We start from the raw sequence: 24,013 nt of genomic DNA, 5'->3' as shown, positions 1-24,013 counted from the left end.
CCCTTAGCTGCACAATACTTGGTGCAATTATGAGCACTGCCACTACTCAGCAGATTTTTGAGGAACAAAACGTTTTTGTCCTGTTCTTGGTGATCATATTGCTTACCACCAAAATGCACTAAAGTTGTAAGCTCGGCATTTAAGAACCATCCATTCGTTCACAATTCAACTCCAGTAACAGACACCATAAAGGAGGCAGAATCAACTTTCAAAAAACTAATTTTAATCAAAACAAAAAAATTGTTGATCATTAACAAGTTTATAAAACAGTGATTTAGTTACATAAATAAATTGATATCAGTGTATCAAATCTTAATTACTTTCAACTTCATGAGCATGTTTACATGGGTGATGAAGTACAACCTTTTTACCTATTATAATAAATAAAATGGAGAGCATGAAATAGTTTTTCTAAACAAAAATACCTACAAACATACCTCTAGCATGTTCTCTAATGAAGGGAACAAGAGACACTGGACAACTTTTGCACCAAAACATAAAAACTGCTTTAAAAAGCACAAGGATACAGAACCATCAGCTAAAGTAAAGACACTATACTGTAACCAAAGTTGGTATTTAATAATATAATGAACAGTTTGGTAGTTAGATCTCCAGTTTGGTTATTTTAAAGCATTAAGACAAGGCAAGATAGAAGGCTGCTTTTGTTTGAGTAATTCTAGAGAAAATAAAATATATTAAAAAAACAAACTGAAAAGTAGAACAGTCATACCTACACAACTTTCTGTCCTGCACAAAGTCAAAATACCTATGCAGAATATATATATATAATATATATATATGTTATTTGTGCACAAAGGTTAGCTTATTATTAGCTCACTGCAAAGGCGTAATGTATCACGTCAATCATTTTGGAAAACATTTTGCGTTTTGTGTCAAAAAGGATATTTCTTTAAGTTTTCTAGGCTAGGAGGCACAAACCCCAATTCTGGCATACTGTATTCTTAATGCTAAGGCTTGCTGCTCTGGCTGTGTATTTTTTGTTGTCCGTCTTTACTATAGTGCCTGTTACAAGCATGTGTGTATGTGTGTATACATATATATGTATACACGGGTTGTATAAATATATATATATAAAATTTTCCCCAATAGGTATCAGTCCAACCATGCAATCCAAAAGGTGGCTCTGCATAGATGCCCAGCATATAGTTCACCACCTGAGCCAACCCTGAAGCAAGGCGCACTTTAGTCCTTCTGATAGGTTTTCTTTTTTGTTTAAAACCAAGCTACTGCAGCTTCAAGTATTTTGCATTACATAGATTTTTTTTTATAAATTAGTTAATGTTATATTTTTCAATATTCAGACATATACTATAATATATATACAGTACAATAAATGCTCTCATTCTTTTTTTTAATTTTTTTGATAAATCCCTGAGAATGTATGTTGACAGTCGCTAAGTTTCCACATGCACAAGCATTGTGTGCCATGCTTCTGGATGAACAGCACTGCAAAGCCACGTGGTCAGCCTTTTAACTATTAGTATTTCATTTGTTGGTTTGTTTAAATACGCTGAAATGTAAGGATGAGTTACAAAGGAGTAAAGCTGAATCCATTCGAGGTACTTATCACAGGATGGAGGTGTTTTGTTTGGTTTTTAAAGCCATTGCAATATATGTTTGTTTTTGAGGCTGTGAACGTATACAGAAAGAACAGGAGAGTGATGTGGGCTTTTGCCACTTGACAACATATACTCAGTGTAAACCAAACCTTTTTTAACCTCTCTCTCATACAAAACAGAAAAAAAAGGGAAAAAAAATAAACACACAAACTTTCACAACATGACAGTTTAGTTTGCAAACTCAATATAACTATACACATATAATACCGGTGTGGCTCTGTTTCTTTAAGTTAAAAAGGATACAAAGGCAGGCTCAAGTAAAAACAAACCACCCCTTCCCTCCCCCTCCCTCCCCCCCCATTCACACATTTTCGTCAACCAAACCGCTCACGAACCAACATCATCAGTTTCTTTTTGCCTTTGTAGATTTGTTTTAGGTTGTCAATAAACTGTGTAAACTGGATGTGTCCATCATGAGCCATTAAGAAGGTCTCTCGGGCCTTGCTGAGGAACTCTATAAACTCACTATAGTGTCGAGGGCTGATGTGAGTGAGACGTGAATGAGTCGTATTAATGTAGGCTCCGATTGTAGCATCCAAGAGTTGCCTTAAAGGGGCTTTGTCCAGTGACATGAGCTTACCAGAGTTCCTCCTTCCATGAAGTCCCACCATGCCAGGAGTGGTCAAAGTACACCTACGCAAAATGTCTGACAGTACTGTTGCACATTTGACACTTTTGACCACCAGAGGTATTATAGCTGCTAGCTCATTTTTCCCAAGGGAGTGGCTGAGCGCACATGCCCACAGAACGTCATTAATGGCAGGGTGTGTGTCCTGATTGTAACTCAGGTTGAGATGCGTCATGGCCAAAGTGGCCAGCTTGTAGGCCCGCATGGGGTAACCACGGTGCTCCATGTATCGTGCTATAGTAAAAAGCTGCGAGTAGCTCATGCCGGTTGTAGCAGCATCTAGAACAATTTGGTAAGCGGTCTCAAAAGCTATGTGATCCTTTTCACATAATGTCAGTGCAGAGAGGGCACAGTTTTGAGGATCCTTCATGGCACACTGTAGGGCAAGCGTCCTAGCACTGCCGGCCAGCTTCTCCTGCTGATGGCAGTCCAAATGCAGACGGACAATGGTGCTGTTGGACATCACTGTTGTAGCAACAATACTAGTGGCTTCAGTTGGAGTGAAAAGTGTAAACCAGTTTTGCATGATGCTATCCAGTGCATAAACACCTGGAAGAGAAAGAAAGGATTAGCCACAACTGACAAAACTTAGCAATACGGATGTTCAACAAGAAATTATGTTTTCATCAAAGTCTATGAGGTTACTGGTACATCCAAGGGGATGAACCTCAGCAAGAAAGGCCAACCCATGTAACATGGCTGGAAAAGGACATTAAAACAAAGGCTACTGTGCAAACTCCGTAGCAATCAGTGAAATGCAGAGAACAACAAAAAAGCCTGCAAGATAAGCCTTAATTTCCTGGTGTGACAACTGAGATGTTTTACTTGTATTTAAGACCATTTGGGTAACAAGTTCTGGCTCATTTGGTCTCCTCACATCACTCAAAAGCAGCCCTTACTACATTAAACATTTTTAAATGGCAATTTTAACTTCTTTTCTCAATGTTCATCTCAAGGTACAGTGCACGCACAAAAGAACATGAAAACATGCTAAATGGCTCCATTAAGCATCTACACCATGGCATCTATTACTAAGTATGCCCTTAAAAAAAAAAAAGTAATGAAAATCCTAATGCCCCCATCCCCTCCCAACAGGTTTTTGGATATATCTTGTATCATATTCATATGCACTTGAATATCAAGCTCCTTATTAGGGAAATACTCTGAACAATATGTACTACTGGCTATTATCTGAAATAGGTATTTTCCTTAGAATCATTTTGTTCCTGGTGTGTGTGCATGTTTGTTTGTTTGGCAGGGGGAGGAAGGGGGAAATGGTGACTGATGGGTTCCATAAATTGAACCTTATAGCCAACTAGAGTGCTTTATTATTGCTAGAGGCAGTTTATGCACATCTGTGAGCCCACCTAAACCACACCCAGAGGTCCTCATTTTCTCTGTAGGACTCTGATGCTTCCTGCACACCCCTTAACTCATGTGCAAAAATTCAACATAGCCAGAGAATAACGGATCTTCATTTATAAACAGATTCCTTGCTTTACCAACTTGATTAAGTCTCAAGAGTACTTTGCATGACATTATAGGTTCTTTATGGGATACCTCTATTAGAATATGTAAACTAATTTAAAGGAGTATTACAACCAGCATTTTATTTGCCAATATGCAACTGCACAAAATAATACCCAGACACTAATATCTGTAAGATAACTTCTGTAATAATTATCATAGCAAAGATATAAAAACAATAAAACGAGAATTGCATGAAAATTTGCAGACACAAAACACTTTCTGGCTGAGGGCATACAAAGGCAAACTGTATTTTCCTAAGACACTGGCAACACGAATTTCCCAGTTAAGCATAAAGCAAAGAAACTAATTCAGAGAATAAGCATCAGTAATCTTATGAAGTTCTGAAACTAAGAAGCATCTATGAGACACAATCCAACCCAAACGAAAAATGAGTAAATACAGCAGGAAAGCATGCTTTCCAGAAATACCTCTACTGACAATTAAAACAGTTCCCTTATCATATTATTTATGCTGTCCCTAATACCACAGCTGCTGATTTTTTATTATTTTTATTTTTTACAGTTAGTTTCTAATGCCCATATTCGCTTTCAGATTTTGTAATCTCATTGTACACATGGTAATCTGGAATACAGAAGCTAAGGGATGCCTCATCAACACAAAGAAATGAACATAATATCCTGCTGAGTGTACTAATATTCCACTACTGTCCTCTAAATGTGAGGCTGATTCTCCTTCCACATTTAAACATTAGGTACATTACTATTTGGTTTGCTTTCCAGTGCAGAGCAAAGGGTTGCACAATGTCATAACCACATAACAAAGCTGTATTACACTCCAAGCTTGGATTTATCCAGGGTCCCAAAAAAATAAAAATAAAAAAATGAGGACCTCTTCATGAGATCCTGCCTCTCACACAGTGGGAAGCATTATCAGCATTTCATTCATCTGTTTTTTGGTTCCTCTTCCCCACAGCTGACCAGATAACTATCTCACCTGCACCCAAAACTTGGCCTTTCAGAGAAAGCAAAGTTGTAACACCGTGCAGCAGCCCATAACAATGAGCCTCTTCTCTGCTGCAACCTCAAACCCAGAGAGAGCATGGAAGGAAGAAGGGGAAATCTTGGATATCTCCCAGGAGGTAATACACCCCTCTACCTTGTGGAGGAAACAAGTCACACTGCATTACTCAACTATTGTCTAACTTGGCCTGTGCCTATTCTATCATGTGCTATAGAAAAACACTCAATTAACATCTTCTACATGAAAGAATTTTATAGATCAAGAGAAGTGTGAGACATTTGCAAAGCCTAAGCATTGACAAGCAAGATCAATCCATCTAAGATTAACTGATGAAAAGGCAGGAGCCCTTGAGTAGTATCTCAGAACTTACCTACTTCTGTTGCACATGTTACCAACCACCTCACCATTTCCCGCCGTCGCCAATTCAGTGTTGACAGTGTCATCCGCATCACCTATTAAAACAACACAAATTAATCCTATTGCAAAACCAAGAGAATATACCAAAAAATAGGTATTTAAGTTATTCAGATACATTGTGATTCAAAACATCAGACTCTGGCCCTTTTCACTCTGTTACCTCTTTTCAACTGATATGTCAAAAGATTTGAAAAATACTGCTCAGCTACTTTAGAAGGGCATGCAGAGAGTAATTCCAACTGCAGGTCTTTCAAGTCTAAATGAGAGACTGTTATACTAGGGAAGAACAAAAACAAAACAAAGCCCAATCAATTACTAATGATTCAAATTAAATTCTATTGTGCCTCTTCCCTCTATGAAAGGTAGTCTTTAAAGTGGAAACATGTCCACTCTTGTTGGACAAACTAACCCATCCAATTTTCCCTTACGTGTGTCTCTTTTCATTGACTTCAACAATACAGACAGCACCTAAGACTCTACTGAGATTCAACTGCCTGCTACTTCTACAGTGATACACGTATTCTTCCAAATATATTTAGTTATTATTAAAACACTCATACTGATGACTTCTCTACCTGAATGTATACCCTGTGAAGAAATCCCATCGTAAAACCATCAGAAACACGGAAAAAGGAGCTTTTAAAGCTTTGACTCTAGTGCCCGTATTTTATATCACTTGCAGTTACTGCCTAGGTTGCTTATCAAAATGTGTGCAAATACTTTTATTCAGAAAAAAAATAATACACTGCACAGAGAAAAAGCTTGCTTCAGCTAATTGAACAGTCCCCATAGACATCAGTCAAGAAAGCTAGTAGCTTTCCCCTTACAACATCAGTAATGATACCATGGCATTACTACTTGTAGCAATGAAATAAAAAGCATAGTAGGTCAATCATAAAGCTCTCAGCAACGAACTATACATATTAAAGTCATAAAATACACTCACTAAACAGATTGGAGTCAGCAGCACTTGCAAGAGGGTTCTCAATTCATGTGCCCTCGCAATACTAAAGTGATTTCAAAGTGGCATGTAGCCCTCTGTCATGTCACCTCTTTTAGTCCTCAGCTGTAGAGAGGATAATTAAGAATATAGAAAGACTACTGAGGAGCATGAAATAACAGAAAATCTTTAAGAAGTGTGGTTATAAGCAACCACCAGTGATGCCACACTAGCCTCTAAGCATTCCTAGCTTGGGAGCTTAGTAACTGGTGTTATATGGTAAGAAATTTGTTGGCTTTGTTGGCCTCAAACTCTGCGGTATCAGTTTGACTAAACAGTAATCTAAATGCTAGAGCAGAGAATAGCATTTTGAAACAAAGCAAATTTATCTGTAAGGACCAACTCAACATGGTTTTAAATATGAAAACATAGCTAATGCAGAGCATGGAAACACCCATTTGATTAAAGTATTTCTGGAAGAAAAACAGGAATCTGCAAGTCAAATGGCTCAGGAGTGCCATTACGTCCTATTCTTTCTATCAAAGAGAATGAATCTAGGTGACTTCCTTTACTGATGCGCACAAAATTGAAGGGTAATGCTCTTCCAACATTCAAGATGAATTTTCAGCTTCCCCCCAACTAGAGTGAATCCAAGAGAAAAGAAAGGTTTATGGACTGAATTCTGCTATTGATGGATGAAGGAAAAAGGTTTAAAAAGGGTATGTATGATGACTTCTCTGAAAGCCTTCTCTGATGACTTTCCTCTCTGCAGTGGTCTGTACAGAGATTAGTCACAAGAGTCTTCAGTAAGCACAAGTGGGCATAATAACAACTCCAGTGTAGACAGTCCTAACTTGAGAGCAAAACACAGTATTATATCTAGTTCCTTGACCCGGAAAAGTTTGACTTGAACTGTTCTGGAATCAGGTCCTTTTCATTTGATTAAACTGACGAGATGAGAACAGTAAGAGATGGGCCCCTTACTGATGATTTTAAACAAACAAAAAACCACGAGGATTTCAAATAAAGCATGTATTGATGTCTTGATCAAGGAGGAGCTAAAATTACTTTATACCATAATCCATGTATCCAAAGAACTATTTCACTTATGTTCTTCTTGAGACACCTCTTCTTAAAAAAAAAAAGTTTCAGATTTGTCCAAGACTGATGCTATCAATTGAAGAGAGCTTCCCAACAGGTCAATAAATCTGGAAATGACATGAGACCCCTGTGAATCACACAGCTTGTCTGAAAGCTAATGTCTCTCCACTGGGAATAACCCTGACTTTGTCCTGATAGATTTTTTTTTAAGTTTATTACTCTAGAAGAATGGAAGATCATAGAATCATAGAATGGCCTGGGTTGTAAGGGACCTTAAAGATCATCTAATTCCAACCCCCTGCCATGGGAAGAGACACCACCCACTAGATTGCTCAGGGCCTCATCTAATCTGGTCTTGAACACCTCCAGGGATGGAGCATCCATACTATGGATGGAAGATCTCACTACCCATAAGGGATGCAAGAAACAGTCAACCATTAGCTTCCACAGCAGGGCAAAACCCCTTTAGCATACACATGGAAAGGTTTATATACTTATATATAGGCTTTAAAGGAAAGGACACCACTTTCTAAATATGCATCGAATGATCACCTGCACTAATTTGCTCAGCAGTTCTGCCAGCAGCACGTCTGCATGTGTGCAGTAATACTTGCATGGAAGTACCATACAATAAGCAAGTGTAGGAATATGTTTCTCCTGCAATTGCAGATCTTACACTATCTGTGCCAGTAAGGTTCTGTAGGACAGAATACACTTGGAGTTTCGTGCCCATTTAGCCATGCTGATGACCTCTTTCCACAACTAGTTTAAACGTCTTCCCTCTGAGTCACAGAACACATGCTGACAGTGGAAACAGGGAGAAAGAACCCAGTAATCCATACATGACTCCCCAGTTTAGAACAATCTAAGAGGTTTTTCTGTAATAGAAATCCCAGTGAAAATTGTGAAATTGCTGGTATCACCTTGGAACAGAACAGTGAACAATTTATACACCAGTTTATCCCAAGATCTGGATTTAGGAAGAATCACAGAATCATACAATATCCTGAGTTGGAAGAGACCACCCAAAATCAGACCAGATGTCTGAGAGCACAGTCCAAACACTTCTTGAACTCTGGCAGCTCACTGCCGTGACCTGTTCCCTGTGCAGCCTGTTCCAGTGCCCGACCACCCTCTCAGTGAAGAATCTTTTCATAGGAAGTGCAAGTTTATGATATTTCTTTCAATAAATCTCACTGAAGACATTCTGATGACACAATCAACCACACAGGGGTATCCATAAATAAAGTGACATCCAAAGTGTACTGCTACCTCTGAATGATACTTGATGAAAGCTTGAGGCAACTCACAGGTCAAACAAAGATCTTTCTCTTTCAAGTAAACAAACATTGAAAGTAAAAACATACCAAGATGCAAAACAAGAAGCTGTTTTCCACAGCAACCTTAAAAATAAGAAAGGCTAAGAAAGCATACAGTATCTCAGCCTTCTGATTAATAACTTTAGCTTCTAAAAGTCTAGAATAGGCAAATACTACCTTCCTTTGGCATGAAAAGCAACTGGGATACAATTTCCTTTCCCTAGAATTCTTTGGAGCTTTGTTTACTGAAGCAAAGTAATAAGTGGTTTCCTGATCTTTGCATGTTGTTTTGAAGAACTCCCTGAAGAGTGATGAAGAGATTTATTTTTGTTGAAATGAACTGTGTAAACTCCAAGATTCATCAGTGTACGGCAATACCACCCCAGATACCTAAAGCTTAGCCATCTCATTTTAGCTTTTAAGGTCTCTCCTAAGAGCGTTAAAATTGAACTGAGGCTCTTTTACACCTCAGACTGAGTCTGATGTGGATGGCCATCTCAAAGTAAGTGGAGTGCATATTGATGAAGAAAGTGCGAGGGCTACTGTTAGCACAATCTGCCTTAGAATCTGGACATTATGATTGACCTTGGGTTTCTGTGCTAATTCAGAAAGCACCTACTAAATCTCGTTTGGGGAAAAAAAGGGAGGGAAGAATGGGAGGAATGGTAAGAAGCCCCTCGAGGCCATGCAAAAGATCTAGTGCATTTTTAAACAGCAGAATACTTTTGCTCTCTGGCCACCCCAGCATAAACTCCTGACCTCATTGCATGGGTCTTCTCTCACCCCTGAACAGAAAAATGCCCTGCAGCCAGCCACTTCCATCTCTTTCCACTCAAATGGCACAAAGGGGCTAAGCAGACCTTTGCTCTGTGTTTGCCAGTCAACTGTGCTTCACATTAGCAAACAATATCTAAAATCTCCAGGCAGAGCACAAGACCGTATGGCTTTCAGTGACTCAGAGAGCTGTACCACCAACACAGGGTCAAATCCCTGTCTTCTGCTATAGTAATAATGAACAAGAGAAATACCTGAAGGCCCAACTCCAGTGAAACTTTCAGAAGAGTGATGTCTGGCAAGCTGTCCATGAGTGTTGCTATTTTAAATGCATCCTGGGCGAGTTTGAAGATGTGTGATGAAGAGTGAATATTTTTCTGTATGGATTCTAACACTGTTTCCAGCCTCCGAACATCACCTGCAAAATGTAAACAGAATCAACAAAACAGAACAAGTTCCCAGAACATACAGAGATGTATTATAATTGAGCTTGCCATTGCTGCAGCAATAGTATGATGATTCAGTTGTATGTATTTTGTTTTTATAAACATTCCATAATTACATCACATATGAACAAAAGATACAAGGTAGCACAAACTCTTTTAGTGCCTGATGTTGTTAGTGCAGTACATACCAAAAAGTCATCCCAATTTGTGAATTTAGAAGTGACTTGTCCACTCCTGGGTCTCACAGTCTACATAATGTGTCAGAAGAACAAGAAGCTGTCTCCTCAGCCTTAAATCAAGCCCATTGGGCTACCATCTAGCTAGTTTAACTACTTTGCTAGAAGATTAAGTGACAAGTTTAAGTCAGTTCAGCTTGTTGTTCCCATTTTGAGCTCCTGACAGAGTGTAATTTGGACTCCTAAACACAACTTTTAAAATCTGTTTACTTCATGTAATATTAAAAGCATACATTTAGCTGAGTATGTAACTGACAGTACTGTACCTTTGGCTGCTGTTAGCATGGTCGATGCCAGCTCACACTGCTGGGATTCAATGTGACTTAGGGTGAACCAGCGGGGATACCGGTTTGGAACAACTGACGCAATGTGGTGTGGGCGGGACATGTCTCCTGAAGGAGCCGTAGATTCCAATACTAGCAACCTGAAATAAGGAAGAAATTCTCTTTCATTAAATCATTATTACATTAGGTTGCTCATCAGCAAGACTGAAGCCACAAGAACACTTGACCTTATTTCTGAAATGTACCTTTCTGGGTATAAAAAGATACTGAGAAGTCACTTTTCGTGGGGAAATCTGAAAAGACCATTTGCCAAATTTGCTTTTATCAGCAGGCATCTGCAGGAATTCACAGGACAATTAAGCCACCCATTAGCCTAGACAACTGAGATTTTCTGCACCATCCACAGAGCTGAAACATTTTCCTTGCATTTTTTTTCAGTCTTTGAAACACAGACGTCAAGAAGGAAAATGGTTCACCATCATACTTGAGAATATATATAAATATTTTCCTATATTACTGCATGCACAACTGCAACTTTCTTCACTTGCAAATGATTAGCGAAGTAAGGGAGATGGATATTCAAGAAGGGCATTTCAGTGTTCAACTATGATCTCCTTTTTAAAAGTCCTTAAACTTTAGCCTATCAATCTTGAATAACGTTCCATAACCTAATATTAGGGTTCTGAACAGCAGTGATGGAGAAAAATTGCCTTTAAAGTTACTTTTCAGGCTCCACTTTCTACTACTGAAGAAAGAATTTGAGTACGTGTCAATCTACAGTCTTATCCACCAAAGAGTACTTGCAGTTAGAAAATTCAAATTATTGTTGTTGACTACTACGATAGAGGTGATGGTTAGTAACAGAGACTCAACTGATGGCCCTTCTTCCACCCAAAATCAATATAGTAGATACAACATAAATGCCAACAGAAAAAACAGAAGTGCTTGAATTAAAATGGACACATATTCAAAACAGTTAAGCACAGTTTCAGGACGCAAAAGGTTATTGAGACATCAAATGACAGTAACAGACAATATCCAGAAGTAAAACCTTTCCAACCATTAGTTTTTTGATCAGGATTAAGATTTGCCTTTCTGGCACTTACAACACTATAGCAAGTTATAGTTCAAAAAAGTGAAGACTTATCTGTTAGTGTGCTCCTATACTAAAGGCTTCCTAATGATTCACACCTGTAACATGCCAACCGTTCCTTGTCTAAGATTGTCCTATTTCTTGTTATCCAATAAAGCAAGCAGGAATGTCTTTGTGTGTCTGAACATATTTGAGCCTCAGTGCAGCATCCTCTGCAGACAATTTCTTGACATTCCGAACTACTTCATAACAACTATCAGATAACTCAATTTTGGAACATCCATCTCTACTGTGAAGAATTTTACAGACAAACGGAGTAAGATGCGGAATAGCAAGAGTTATGAAATCCTACTTAAGGATATACAACAGTTCATATGGACATAGCCAGGCTAGGTCTAAATTAACTACCTCAAATGCTGGTACAAATGAACCACAGTGTCTGACTTCTCTGCGAAGTTTTCTGAAGGCCATTTTGATCCTCTCAGCAGAGTCAACTCTAACATGACCAGCAGCTCGGCTAGTTTACTTCTACAGGAGCTGTAGGCTAAGGTATTTCTGCAGAACAGATATATTTTTAAGCTATTCTCTTTCATTTATACATATCCTATACAGTCATCTAATGTTCTCTTGGGACACACATACACCTTACTCCAAACTTCCACTTGAGCAAACTATTCAGTTCCATGATATGATGGATGTACTGGTGTAGGACTTCAAAAATTTATTTGCCTTGTGTCACTAACCCATGCTTCTGTTTCCACCCTCTTTCACATGCAAGAGATTTTCTAGCAGGAAGTCATCTGGGAAGACAAATGGAATTTGATAAATACTGAATAATATTAAAAATCCAATGCATTGTGATTTTCTGTGACAGAAATATTTCTTATGAAATAAACATATTACAATTTTCTGCACTCAAATAAATACCTAATTTCTTTCTGAAACTGGAGTGTATGACGCTTTTCTTTCGTAGTACGAACAGGGACCTTAAGATAAAAGTATCAAGGTATCTGCAACAGTTCCGCCTTTTTCTGTAGGTTCCTGAGGCATACGAGAGTATCTTTAAGAACTCACTAAGAAAGGTCATTTTGAATATATGTCAGGGTATTTAGCAGGCACATATAAATACAGCACATCACATAAATAACCATCAGTGAGTTACACTAAGATTTTCAGACACATGTATGTGCATGCTAATATGAAAAAATACAGATTAACCAACTGTCCCTTTGATTTTTATCAAGTCAAATCTCTTCCCTAGTACCACTGAGGCATCTTTTTACATAGCTCTGCGTGTGTAAAAATAAAATATGTATAAATTCTTTAGCTGATTTCTTCCATGCACAGAGGGGGGGGGAAAAAAAGATGTATTATTAAATGGTTTCAATAAACAGGAAAAATTCCAATTACAAAATGCAAAAGGGATTATTAGGTTATGAGTAACAGTAAATAGACAAAGAACATGAAAGGAAGAGGCTGTTTGGGGAAATCTTTTGTCACTCTGAATTTCATTGCCAGTTTCTATGTTCCTTTGCTGTGAAAAGGAAATGCTGTTGTGAATCGGTGGCTTTCATGCAAGTTTGGCAAGATTAGGGAACATCAGAACAAGCACAAGCCACAGCAGATTTAGCATGCTTCACTTTTTTTTTTTTTTCTCCCCTTTCAAACATCAATTATTTTGCTGGGTCTTAGCTAGGCTACCTTGTGATTAAACATCACCATTAAAGCCTGGATCCCAAAGCCTGGGTGAATTTAAGGCTTAACAAGGGATCAGTCAAACTAAGCCAAATGTTCAGATTCCAAGTGAGCAGTCAACTAGGTCACTGCAGACCCACATTTTTCAAGGTTCTGCTCTATATGTTATGGTGCTGCAAGAAGATAACTGCAGACAGAAGTGACCATCAAGGACAGCACACCCAGTCCTTGCAAATCTGAGGTGCATCGTAGGCATTACAGTCTCAGCTTCTATTAGTTTCATACTGTGTGTTCCACACACTAAAAGAGGATAAAAAAAAAAAAAGAAGCACAAACAGATGACACTGAATACAGACAGGCAAAAACTCCAGAGCTACTGTCATGGGTCAATGATTCATGTAGACTTGAGTGTAGACTGACACTAAATACTTTTATGTGTGGAAAGCAATTAGCTATGGTTTTGGAAAGTTAACTTCTTTGAAAAAATGTTGAAGAAAGAAATATGCTCTGCTTCGAAAAGCATAAGCAGCCGTATAAATTCTTATGCAGCATCTTTACCCATTTCCAGGTGAGATTTTTGTCAGTGACATTGCCATTTCCTCTTTGCCATGGAGGAAAAAGATGCTCAAATTTCTCTCTTTTGATCCATCCCACCTCACAACTATAAGACAAAACATTCAGCCTACAGGTTTGGTCTCTTCTCCCTCTCAAGGCAACATTAAGTTATTTTTTCCTTTGCTTTTATCAGGAGTTCTCTGTAACATGAACTACCACTTTGGTGTGAATGGGAAGAGTAACCAACCTTCTTAAAGGTTTTTGAGAAGTACTGAAGAATGCAGACAGACATGGAATAGAAAGTGTCTGTATCTGCCATTGGCACCGTTCAAGATGGGAGTCTACATTTCTGAAGACTGCCAAATAATAAAATGCAGAAAGATTGACTATCTTCTAGGGCTGAATTCTCATCAGCCTTATAAGGTGATAGCAGAAAGGATATGGAGAACAGGCCCCATTATGCTGATGTCTCCTGTGATTTCACCAGATTGAAACAAACAGACAGATCTTTCCGATACGGAGAAACAACTTCAGCTGAGCTGATAACTTCATGCCAAAAAAAGGCTGGAGCTCCCAAAGACTAAGTAGAGATTTCATCATATTTCAGCATCTTGCTAGTTTTCCCAGTTGAGAAAGGAAGCTTCCAGGGAAGTTTTCAATTATGATTTGTTTCTGAGGAAAGCCCAAGTCCTTGTTCAAGAGGAATGGCATGTTGCTGTCATGTTCACTGAAGCATACAGTGTGGTGTGCAAAGCACTTCTATTCCAACCTTTCAATGTAGCTTAGATTAAAGAAGAAAACCCCACACAAACAAATATATGAGAAACATTTTAAGATAGTGACTGGAAACAAATATAAAGACAGAAGTCTATTTTACAAAAAAAAAAAGACCAACTTTTCTCTTTGTAATACACATTTTATGCTAACTTGCTGATCTGATATAACCAGGGATATTGATGCACTTAACTTGCAATGATAGAAAAGGGGTATACCTAGCTGACCCAGACAGCTCTGAACATAATGTTTGAATGTTCTCAACAGTTTGTAAATCATTTTTGTCTTCTTAATCTAGCTCCTAAATTTCTCACGTTTAGTCCTTTGTACATACAATTGGTTTTTCCCTGTTTAGCATTCTGCAAAAACACTACAAAAAATCTTCAGGCCACTAGAACATAACCTGTCTGATGAAGCTGTATACTACTTATGTTGATAGCGTCTTTCAATCACTGTGCAATCATTCTTGATAATAATGACCATGAAAACCCAACATATATGTCTCTAGTTGGATACCTGATTGCTCCTATTCTTCGTCAACCATAATTTACTACAAGTTCTTGATAGCAACCAAACAATCCAGACGAGGCCAGTTTCTTCCCTGCACTGTAGGAGGACAACAAAGATTTTTCACTGATCATTTAGGCCATTGAAACTTCCTTCACAGGACTCTTCTTAGCCACCATTAGCAATCTGGCTTGCCCTGAGTTTAAGCCAACACACACTGAGCACTCCCCAAGAAACATCTTTCTCCCAATTACTGAAGACAAATGAGATGCAAGTCACACATTTTGTTGTCATATGACATACTCCATTTAAATCCTAATGTTCACCCAGAAGCGTGCAAGACTGCTTAGTTGTGAAGTACAAGAAAAAAACACAGGCTCAGACCACACCATATGGTTTCAAATCTACCATTGAGAGCTAATTTATAAAGACGATTGGTGGAACAAATAGTCCTATAGAACAGGCTAAGCAGCAGACTTAGACACTGAGACTGCTGGTAGGATGTCTCTTTCCTTATTTCCTCACCACTGCCATCACGTGCACACAAACACATGGGTGCTAGAGCTGCCATTGCTGAACACAAAACCACATGTCCCCAGAGGGGTATTCTAGAACAAAAGATTGTAACAGAATGCTGTTTTACAGTTGCAGGTAAACACTAATTGTACATTTATAGATGATTATACTGTAGTTATTACAAACATCACTTGCTTTTACACATGACAAAACCAAAGTAATTTCTCCTTAAAGGGAATAAGCTTTATCAAGCTTTCCCCCCTTTTTCTCAACTGCTACTTGTGGTGTTTCTAGATGACTCGTGAATACATACCGCATGGCTCTCAGTGCAGTTTTGTATGCCAATTCAGCATCATGAGGTAGGAGAGAGGTGAAAAGATACTTGGCAAATGTGTGCATTGGAACACTCTCTCGATGGATGACTTCACCTAAACCACTATATGGTCCAGCTGTGGGAAAGAGAAAGAGAACATCCATCTTTACAGATTGTTAAAACACAAATTCTGCACCTTCAAAACTACTACCTATATCTTGAGTTAGAACTGGAATTCAGAGACAGAGTTTGCTGTACAAAAGTTAAAAACTGCATCGATTTTTTTTGTGAATCATACTCTACATGTACCATATATAAACGATATATTACAAATGTATTATATACTATATATTCTTTGAGAAAATGAGACAGACTGCAAATTGCATAGTATTAAGCATGCTACCAATGCACATACAAATGACAGAATGGTCCCAGCACATTATGGAGCTCATTCAACAAGTTTATGGTATACAAAAGTCGAAGGTGTTAAAACCAGTTTTGCCTCCATACAGTTTTGTTATGCACACAAATCCCTATGCACCCACTGTTGGTGCATAATTTCTTTCTCAAAATTCACTGGGGGGAAAAAAAAAGTGTGGTTACAGTGGAAAAGCGCTTATCTTTGACTGAAGTTTCATGACCAATCACTATAGCAGTACTTGATCCCTATTAATGTCTCACGTGACATTAAGTATTTAAATATCCCTTGGATATGGACTTTGTCTCCAGAGAAGACTAGGTCAGACCTTGTACCAAAGGTCATTTTGCTAGTCTGTTACACCCCCATGATCTTAAAAATTATATTTGCTTTGGGAAACTATCCCAATTGCTAGGAGAATGGATTTCGTACATGTTCAGTGCAGTCATTGCAGTATTTAAAATTCGTAACAGTGGTGTCGATTGACAGCAGAAATGACGATTTAGAAGAAAATTGAAATTCAACTATTTCCTTGCTGAGTTCTGAATGTTCACAGTGACTATGAATCCCATTATTACATTTTTCCTGCAACCCTGAGGCTGTTATTCCTGTTAACAGGAACACTGTGTTAAGCAGCTTTTGACTTCAGCAGCTAGAATAAAATGCTGTAAGATATAGAATAAGAATCATACATTAAGTATTACTGGGCAATTACAGCACAGATACCAGCCAGCAGTCCTAGAAGTTACTGTGGGAGAAGAGGATTTTACTTCCTCCTGTAGTAGAGATTTCAGCCCACCACACCTGGATGGACAATGACTGGGTGAGCACACTTCACTGCAGAGTCACACGTCCTTTAAACAGCATCCAGCAGCAATTCAAACTAACATGACTGGCCCTACATTGAAGCAGATGAGGATGTGCACAATTTACGCAGCAGCCACTTCTGCTGCAGAGGAGGATGAACTCCACGAGATGGAAGTGGTAACAACTAAGAGCAGCACAGCTGTTTCAGCAATGTTTTTCTGACTGGCGCCTTAGCACAACACGCAAAGATAAAAATCACTAGGCATGGAAAAAAATCTGAGCTCCATAGGTCGGCATTTGTGAAGACTGGGACTGATTACAAAGGAAATGTGAAGATTTAGTAGGTGACACAGTGTGCCTCATATAATCATTTTAAGTTAAGTTGAAAGCCATTGAAAACTAGATAGCATTGCTTCAACAAAAGAAACCATTTCATGTACATTTGCCAATTGGTGGTCAGTCAGAAACTCAGTTAGGACATGAGAAGTACATGACAAAGCATTTATTTGAAAATATATTCTGCCACTGACTTTGCAAACACAAACTTAACATTAACTTAACACACAAAAAAATAAAACAGTTCTTGCAACACAGTCTTAACATTCTGCTTTCCCACACACCAAATGTTAGCTACATACAGGAGGCATTAATCTGCATTAACAACATAGAAATCAGCTTAATATTGGATTAAGCTTTCTTTGTTATGTCTACAAGACTTTAACTATAAAAACACAATTGATATGATTACGATCTTCAGTCACAGCACAGTATTTCCTCCACGTGAGGTGACAGTTTCTGCCTAACGTGGCGTAAGCTGAAGCTATTGCAGGAAAGCTGAATTTCTCAGCAAACAGTAATGCAAGACCCTCTTTGCACACTGCTCACCACAATTTCATTGGTAGCTATTTTAGCAGATTTTTTGCTATGATCACTTATTTCCTACTCTAAGACAACGATGTATCAGTGATCAAAGTAGTAAACCAGAATTATCAGAGGACATTTGAGACAAATGCTGCCTTTTCCTCATGAAGCGTCTTTAACAGTATGGAGATGCAGCAAATTGATTTTATAATCCATAGGATCCCTGTCTTGCGGTTGTTAATAGCTGGATCCAGTGAGCAGCTGTTCTTGTCCAAAGACCATAAAGCAGCAGTATAGCCAAACCATAATGGAAACTCTCTCTATGGTGCAGCTTCTCTGCAGTTTCAAATGGCATCATCAGCAGGTACCAAAGTCTTTAAGGATCTGGGCATACTGTGTCTTTTCCATTAAAGGAGAAGTTTTAAAAGACGAATGTCTCACAGAAAGAAAGCAAAACCTGACTGCTGTGTAACAGTCTTCACAACACACCTAGAGCAATATTACTGCCATCCCTTGAGCGGGCACTCAACACTTGGACCTTACCTTCAGCTAACTAGTTCCTTTAAAGTTTTTTCTTCCATTAAAAAAAAAAGCAAGAAAGACAACGTCAAAACCCATGAGGCTACTTTCTAAACATGAGGCTAAGTGATATGTTAAGCCTTTTTAAAAAGGCATGCAAAGGCATGCAATTTTTTCCCTGAAGATTTTATTGCAATCCACCACAATTCCCAAATAGAAAATTGCATTAGTCGCAGTTTAGTCACATGATCAGGCCTTAAGCCTCAATATTTGAACACATATTCTAATTTTCATGTATGACTGAAATTCCAGAGAGGATTCATTTCCTAGTTGCTATAAATAAAATGTTACACTTCTGTCCCAACAATTTTAAGTGAATTTTCTAAGCTCTTCACTTGGGAAAAGAAGTAAAAATCGTCATGCATTTACAAAGCTGACAGTCCAGGATACAAGCGACCTTTAGAATTCTGCTACCTGAGAACTGCTGATAACTGATGTCTATAAGACTAAATTGTGAGCCTGGGCTGTATAATTAGGATATGGAGATTATGACAAGTAACAGATCTAAAGAACAAAATGCAATAAAAATTAAAATTAAAGGCTCATAAGTCAGCAGATATCTTATCTCTACAGTCATGGTATTATTACGCATATGCTTGATTTTCATATGAGATTGAAAACAAAATTTTGCTGGAGTTCTACGTCAAAAAACGTCTTAAGTATGTAAGGTCAGTTTCCACAGGAATACTAGTTCTGTGGGCTTCTATACGTGAAGACAGTTTAAAGAAGCAGTTAGCATCTATATTGAGCTACCTTCTAATAGGAAGACTGCTTGTTTTCGAAAAATCTTCACCAGAGTATCGTCCAATTCAATTTCCTGTAGCTTAGAAATGAGCTGCTCCTCATTTCGACAAACCTTCTCTTGTGCATACAAGCCATCTGGCATTATTCGTTGCTGTCCCAGCCCTATCAATGCTACTTCCACGGCCAGCGTTAAATAAGATTCCCCTTCTTCTAAGAACTTGTGTGCAGGCAGGTGCTGGTACTCCAGAGATTTGCACTGCCCCATGTTCTCTGTAAAGGGTGAAACAAAGAACAGCACATCAGTAAGCCATTCTAATCCATAATCTGCTTACATTGCCACATTTACAAATGCTACCTCTGTCAGCACTCATTTCTTTAAATGATTTAAATTACTTAGCTTGATTTCAAGATCCAAAGATCCAATGTAAACTACCTGATCCAATTTCACAAGGGAGAAATACACAAAACAATTGGGTTTCAAAAAATAACCACTCAAGTGAAAATAAGCATTTGTCTTTAAACTGTATGACTTGGAGAAAGGCAGTTTTTTTACGGCTTTGTGTTAACATGGCCAAAATCGGAAGATGCATTTCAATTTTTTTTTTTTTCCCCATCCATTTCTGTATCTCCTTAAAGCCTCAATGTTGTGTAAGTGGAAAGGGAAGGCATTTATACCTCTGCATAGATTTCAGATGAAGTTATTAGGATTGTGCAAGGGCAGTAGGCCTGATAACTTCACAACTTTTTAAGCATTCACTGTTTGCTGGAGCTCTCTTCAGGATTTTGTATTATATGTAACAGTTGTATTTGTGATAAACATATGTAGTGTTTCTAAATTTTAATGACACTACAATTCTTACTTTTAGTAAAGATTACCTGTAAATTTCATACAGACCAAACCATAAATTGCTTTAAAGAGTACTAACAATTCATTTGGCACTTCACAGATTTACCATAGACAAAATGCTATTCCAATCTCTAGCAGTTAACAGTCCTATTAGGGAACAAAATATTACAATGGAGAGATGTAAGGAGATGGGCAAGTGCAGAATACGAGAAGGCAGAACACATATGCATGTGTACGGGGAAGTTACTTTTCAACACATAATACTTTTATTTTGTGGGTTGTTGTGGGTTTTTGTTTTGTTGGCAGGGTTTTGTTTTGTGGTGGCGTTTTGGTTTGGTTTGGTAATTGCAAATAATCTGATTTCTGATTTCTTTTAATTAAAAGTTCTTCCACAATAGGTGTTTATGGGTTTAGAAGTTTACTGAAGAAAATCTAAATGAATACAATAAGTTTAGAGGCAAAGATCCAAAAAGATTGGAAATTGGGAATGTGCATGTAAAAAAGCTGTAGAGGGATGGGGTCCACACAAACTACTGCAGAGATGGAAACAGACTGAGAATGAAGAATGCATCACTTAAGCTCCTGGGAAGCAAATACTGAAATTGGGCATACACAACCTGACTGAAAACATGCATTAATTCTGCAACACTACTTTCCAATTAATACTCTTTGTAGACTGTGTACGTTACCATTTTTAAGTGTTTTGTCATTCATTTGAAGTATTATGTGCATGTGTAAGAAGTCCAGTAACACCCTGTGCTGTATTAGGAAAAGGGTTGCCAGCAGGTCAAGGAGTTGATCCCTCCCCTCTATAGCACTGGTGAGAGGCATATAGAGTGCTGTGCCCAGTTCAGGGCCCCCCCATACACAGACATACTGGAGCAAATATAGTGAGGGGCTACAAAGATGATTAAGGGAGTGGGGCATCTCTCATACAATCAGAGACTGAAACAGCTGGGGCTGTTTGACCTGGAAAAGAGAAGGCTCAGGAGGATCTTACCAATGTGTATAAATATATGATAGGAGAATGTAAAGAAGACAGAGCCAGACTCTCCTCAGTGGTAGCCTGTGACAGGACAAGAGGCAATGGGCACGAATTGAAATGCAAGGTTCCATTTGAGCATGAGAAAAGATTTTTTTTACTGTGAAGGCTGTTGAGCACTGGAAGAGGTTGCCCAGAGAGGTTATAAAGTCTTCATTCTTGGAGTTATTCAAAACCCATCTGGACACAGCCCTGGGCAACCTGCTGTAGTTGACACTGCTCTAAGCAGATCTATGGAGCTTTCCAACCTTAACTATTTTATGATCTTCTGTAATGTCTCAGAAAAAAGGACAGAGGAAGGTATGTGGAAAGGGTTGCTGCTATAAAAGCTTATTTGCTTTTATTTCAGGCATGAAATACAGATTTTTTTCAAGAATGAGTTTTTATAAGAACACTGGCTCCAAAGTTAATTTGGAATGGAAAAATAGAAAAATGCTTCTGGTTAATGAAGACGTATAAAAGATAGCTCCCTTTGCACAGCCTTACCCATGAAGTCTGAGAATCCGTGGAAGCTTTCATCGTCCACCCTGCAGGCTTCCATCAAGCTACTGAAGAGCGTGCCGACTGGATCCAAAGGGTGTCCCACCCAACCTTCAAGATTTGTTATCGAGGTTACTCCTTTGTGGAGGAGTTCTGTGTTAGAAAAGATGGAGGGAGGAGGGAGAGAAAGAGTGCATGTTAGCCACTTACAACAATTATAGAACTAAAAGTGATTAAAATGCTCTCAGTACAGAGTTCAAAGTATTAACAGTAACTCCTGCTTAGAAGGAGAAAACAGCATCTTTCAGGACGTATCCACTGCCCTCTATGCATATGTGAAGAGGAAAAAGAAAAAGAACAAAGGACAAACACCATTCAAGCCCTTGCAAGTGTATTATGGGTCAACTATTTCGACTGCAGTGTTTTTTGAAATCTTACTCAATATCAGAAAGTCTTCTGAAAACACCTGCTGAAAAAATTATAGCAAAGACCTGGTGACTTCTTTTTTTGCAAAATATCCACTTTTTCCTGATTCAAAAGATGTAGTACCATTTTTTATTTTTTAATGTAAATGATAGTGCTAAAATAAATGGCAATACTCTAAAATATGCTCTATTTTAATAAATAAAATGTGAGCTTATCATGTATCTTAATATTTATTAAAGTAATAAGCTCAGGATGACAGCTCCTTTAAAAAGGAATAAAAAGGTTAAATGAGGTATGTAAGAAAAAAATGTCCTTTAATTGAATCAAGTGAATTTTGGCATCCTAAAATTTCAGTCAGCAACATACTTTTTTGGATACTTCGCTTTGTAACTGTAACCCACAAAATCAGTTGAAACAGGACAAAATCCTTTAGCACAATGACCTGAAGAATGCATGGCTGTGGTTAACAAAAGTATAGATTCTCCGCATCTCCTTTTTACTAAGGGTCTTCTGGCACTAGCTCCCACAGAATCACTTAGGTTGAAAGAGACCTCCAAGATCACCTAGTCCAACCTCTGACCTAACACTAACAAGTCCTCCACTAAACCTCCCCTTTCACTCCAACCAGCTTTTTTTCTCTTAGACACATACATACTACTGAGGTATGGGAGATCAGACTCATTAGGACCATTTAAAAATTGTATACAAGCTACTATGGATGCTCTGCTTCTCTACCCACTCTACACTACCTTGTAGCTGCCTTTGGTTACTCTCATTCATGGAGTGACACTTTCCTTAGAATCCACACGTATTATTGCAAAGCTTTAAAATGCTAAAAAGCCTACTTCTTACCTATTTAAATGTGTGAAGCTACAAAACAAAATGCAGCCACACAGTTGAACTGATTGCTCAGGAGAATGAGGTTGTTTTAGTTTTTATTGTTGTTGTTTAATAATCAAATGATATGCAATACAAAAACTAACATGTAAATCATTGTCTTAGCAACAAATAGCATGTGCAATACATGACATGCAGAAGCAAGTAATATTACCCAAAAAAGATTGATCACATTGACTTCTTACTGACTCACTCATAATTCTGTTTCATCCATTGTGTCTACTTACGTGGTTCACTTCTGTCACACCAAACAAAGGCTTCAGTCCTGCAGTCATATAGGCATTTAACTTTAAACCACACAAGTGGTTCCATGTACATCAGATCAGTCACATGAATAAAAGCTAAGGAGAAGCATGTGGTGTTTGCTGAACTGAAACCTAAAGCTGGGCTGGAGTTGCAGAATTCATCTGCTTATAGGGTTGATCAGAACATTTTGCAGTATTAAAAAACATGTAAATTTTGAACATACAAAGAAAGAATATAAAAGCAGTGAGTGACTACAGAAATGACAAACTTCTTTGTTTCAGGATAGGATGGACCACATTTCACACACTCCATCTTTTATTTATAATAGCATAATACTAGCTGACAGCTACAGACACTGCTCACATGCAACAGGAACTGAACAGGAGTATTAAATGTCTAGATACTCCATTAGCAACTGGGAACGAAAAGGGGCTGTACTATGACCAGCACACTTGCAGCGGACTCATCACGTCAGTGGTATGTAAATGCATACACCACCCCTCCTTGCTTCTCTCCCTGACCTGAGAGGCTGGAAAAGTTGCAAACCTTTTATGAGGATGCATTTTAAAGAAAGGTGCATTACATGATAGAAATCACTTCGAAAAATTCCTGTAACAACATAAAATGCTTTTATGTTTTGTTCAAATCTAGGATCCAAATAAGTATACAAAACTTCTAGCTTGGGTACTGTGAAACAGAAAGGGAGGCACATAAAAACTGCCAGCTGATTTTTTTAATCAGGTGTATACATTGTCATCATTTAAACTACTAAGTGCTCATTTACGGAAGAACACCTGCACATACACTTGAAATATTTACATATGACTTCACAGTAGTATTTTTTCTTACAATGCATGAAGATACAAATAGTTAATGAAGTAGCAATGAAGATCTAAAAGGTTGAATTAAGATGTTCT

General features: G+C 38.2%; 1 protein-coding gene across 4 annotated transcripts in view; it reads right to left on the bottom strand.

Annotated features, from left to right (window-relative positions):
• Positions 1 to 234: 234 nt before the first annotated feature.
• ZSWIM6 (zinc finger SWIM-type containing 6) overlaps positions 235 to 24,013 on the bottom strand; it is a 115,194-nt gene continuing 91,415 nt past the window's right edge. For 2 of the 4 annotated variants that reach the window (XM_040540396.1, XM_040540398.1), the window contains exons 8-14: positions 21,534 to 21,680; positions 19,168 to 19,428; positions 15,750 to 15,885; positions 10,279 to 10,436; positions 9,585 to 9,748; positions 5,150 to 5,231; positions 236 to 2,817 (exon numbers count right to left, since the gene is read on the bottom strand). In XM_040540396.1, coding sequence (XP_040396330.1) covers positions 1,955 to 2,817; positions 5,150 to 5,231; positions 9,585 to 9,748; positions 10,279 to 10,436; positions 15,750 to 15,885; positions 19,168 to 19,428; positions 21,534 to 21,680 — 1,811 coding nt within the window. In that variant the 3' untranslated portion in view covers positions 236 to 1,954. Of the gene's footprint in view, positions 2,818 to 5,149; positions 5,232 to 9,584; positions 9,749 to 10,278; positions 10,437 to 15,749; positions 15,886 to 19,167; positions 19,429 to 21,533; positions 21,681 to 24,013 lie in introns of all 4 variants that reach the window. The other 2 variants (XM_040540397.1, XM_040540399.1) reach the window with 2 other exon arrangements.

This window comes from Cygnus olor, chromosome Z (genome assembly GCF_009769625.2).
Source record: "Cygnus olor isolate bCygOlo1 chromosome Z, bCygOlo1.pri.v2, whole genome shotgun sequence".
In the NCBI taxonomy this organism is placed as follows: Eukaryota; Metazoa; Chordata; class Aves; order Anseriformes; family Anatidae; genus Cygnus; species Cygnus olor.
The sequence above is the reverse complement of the archived record's forward strand: the minus strand, read 5'-3'. Positions and strand labels throughout refer to the sequence as shown.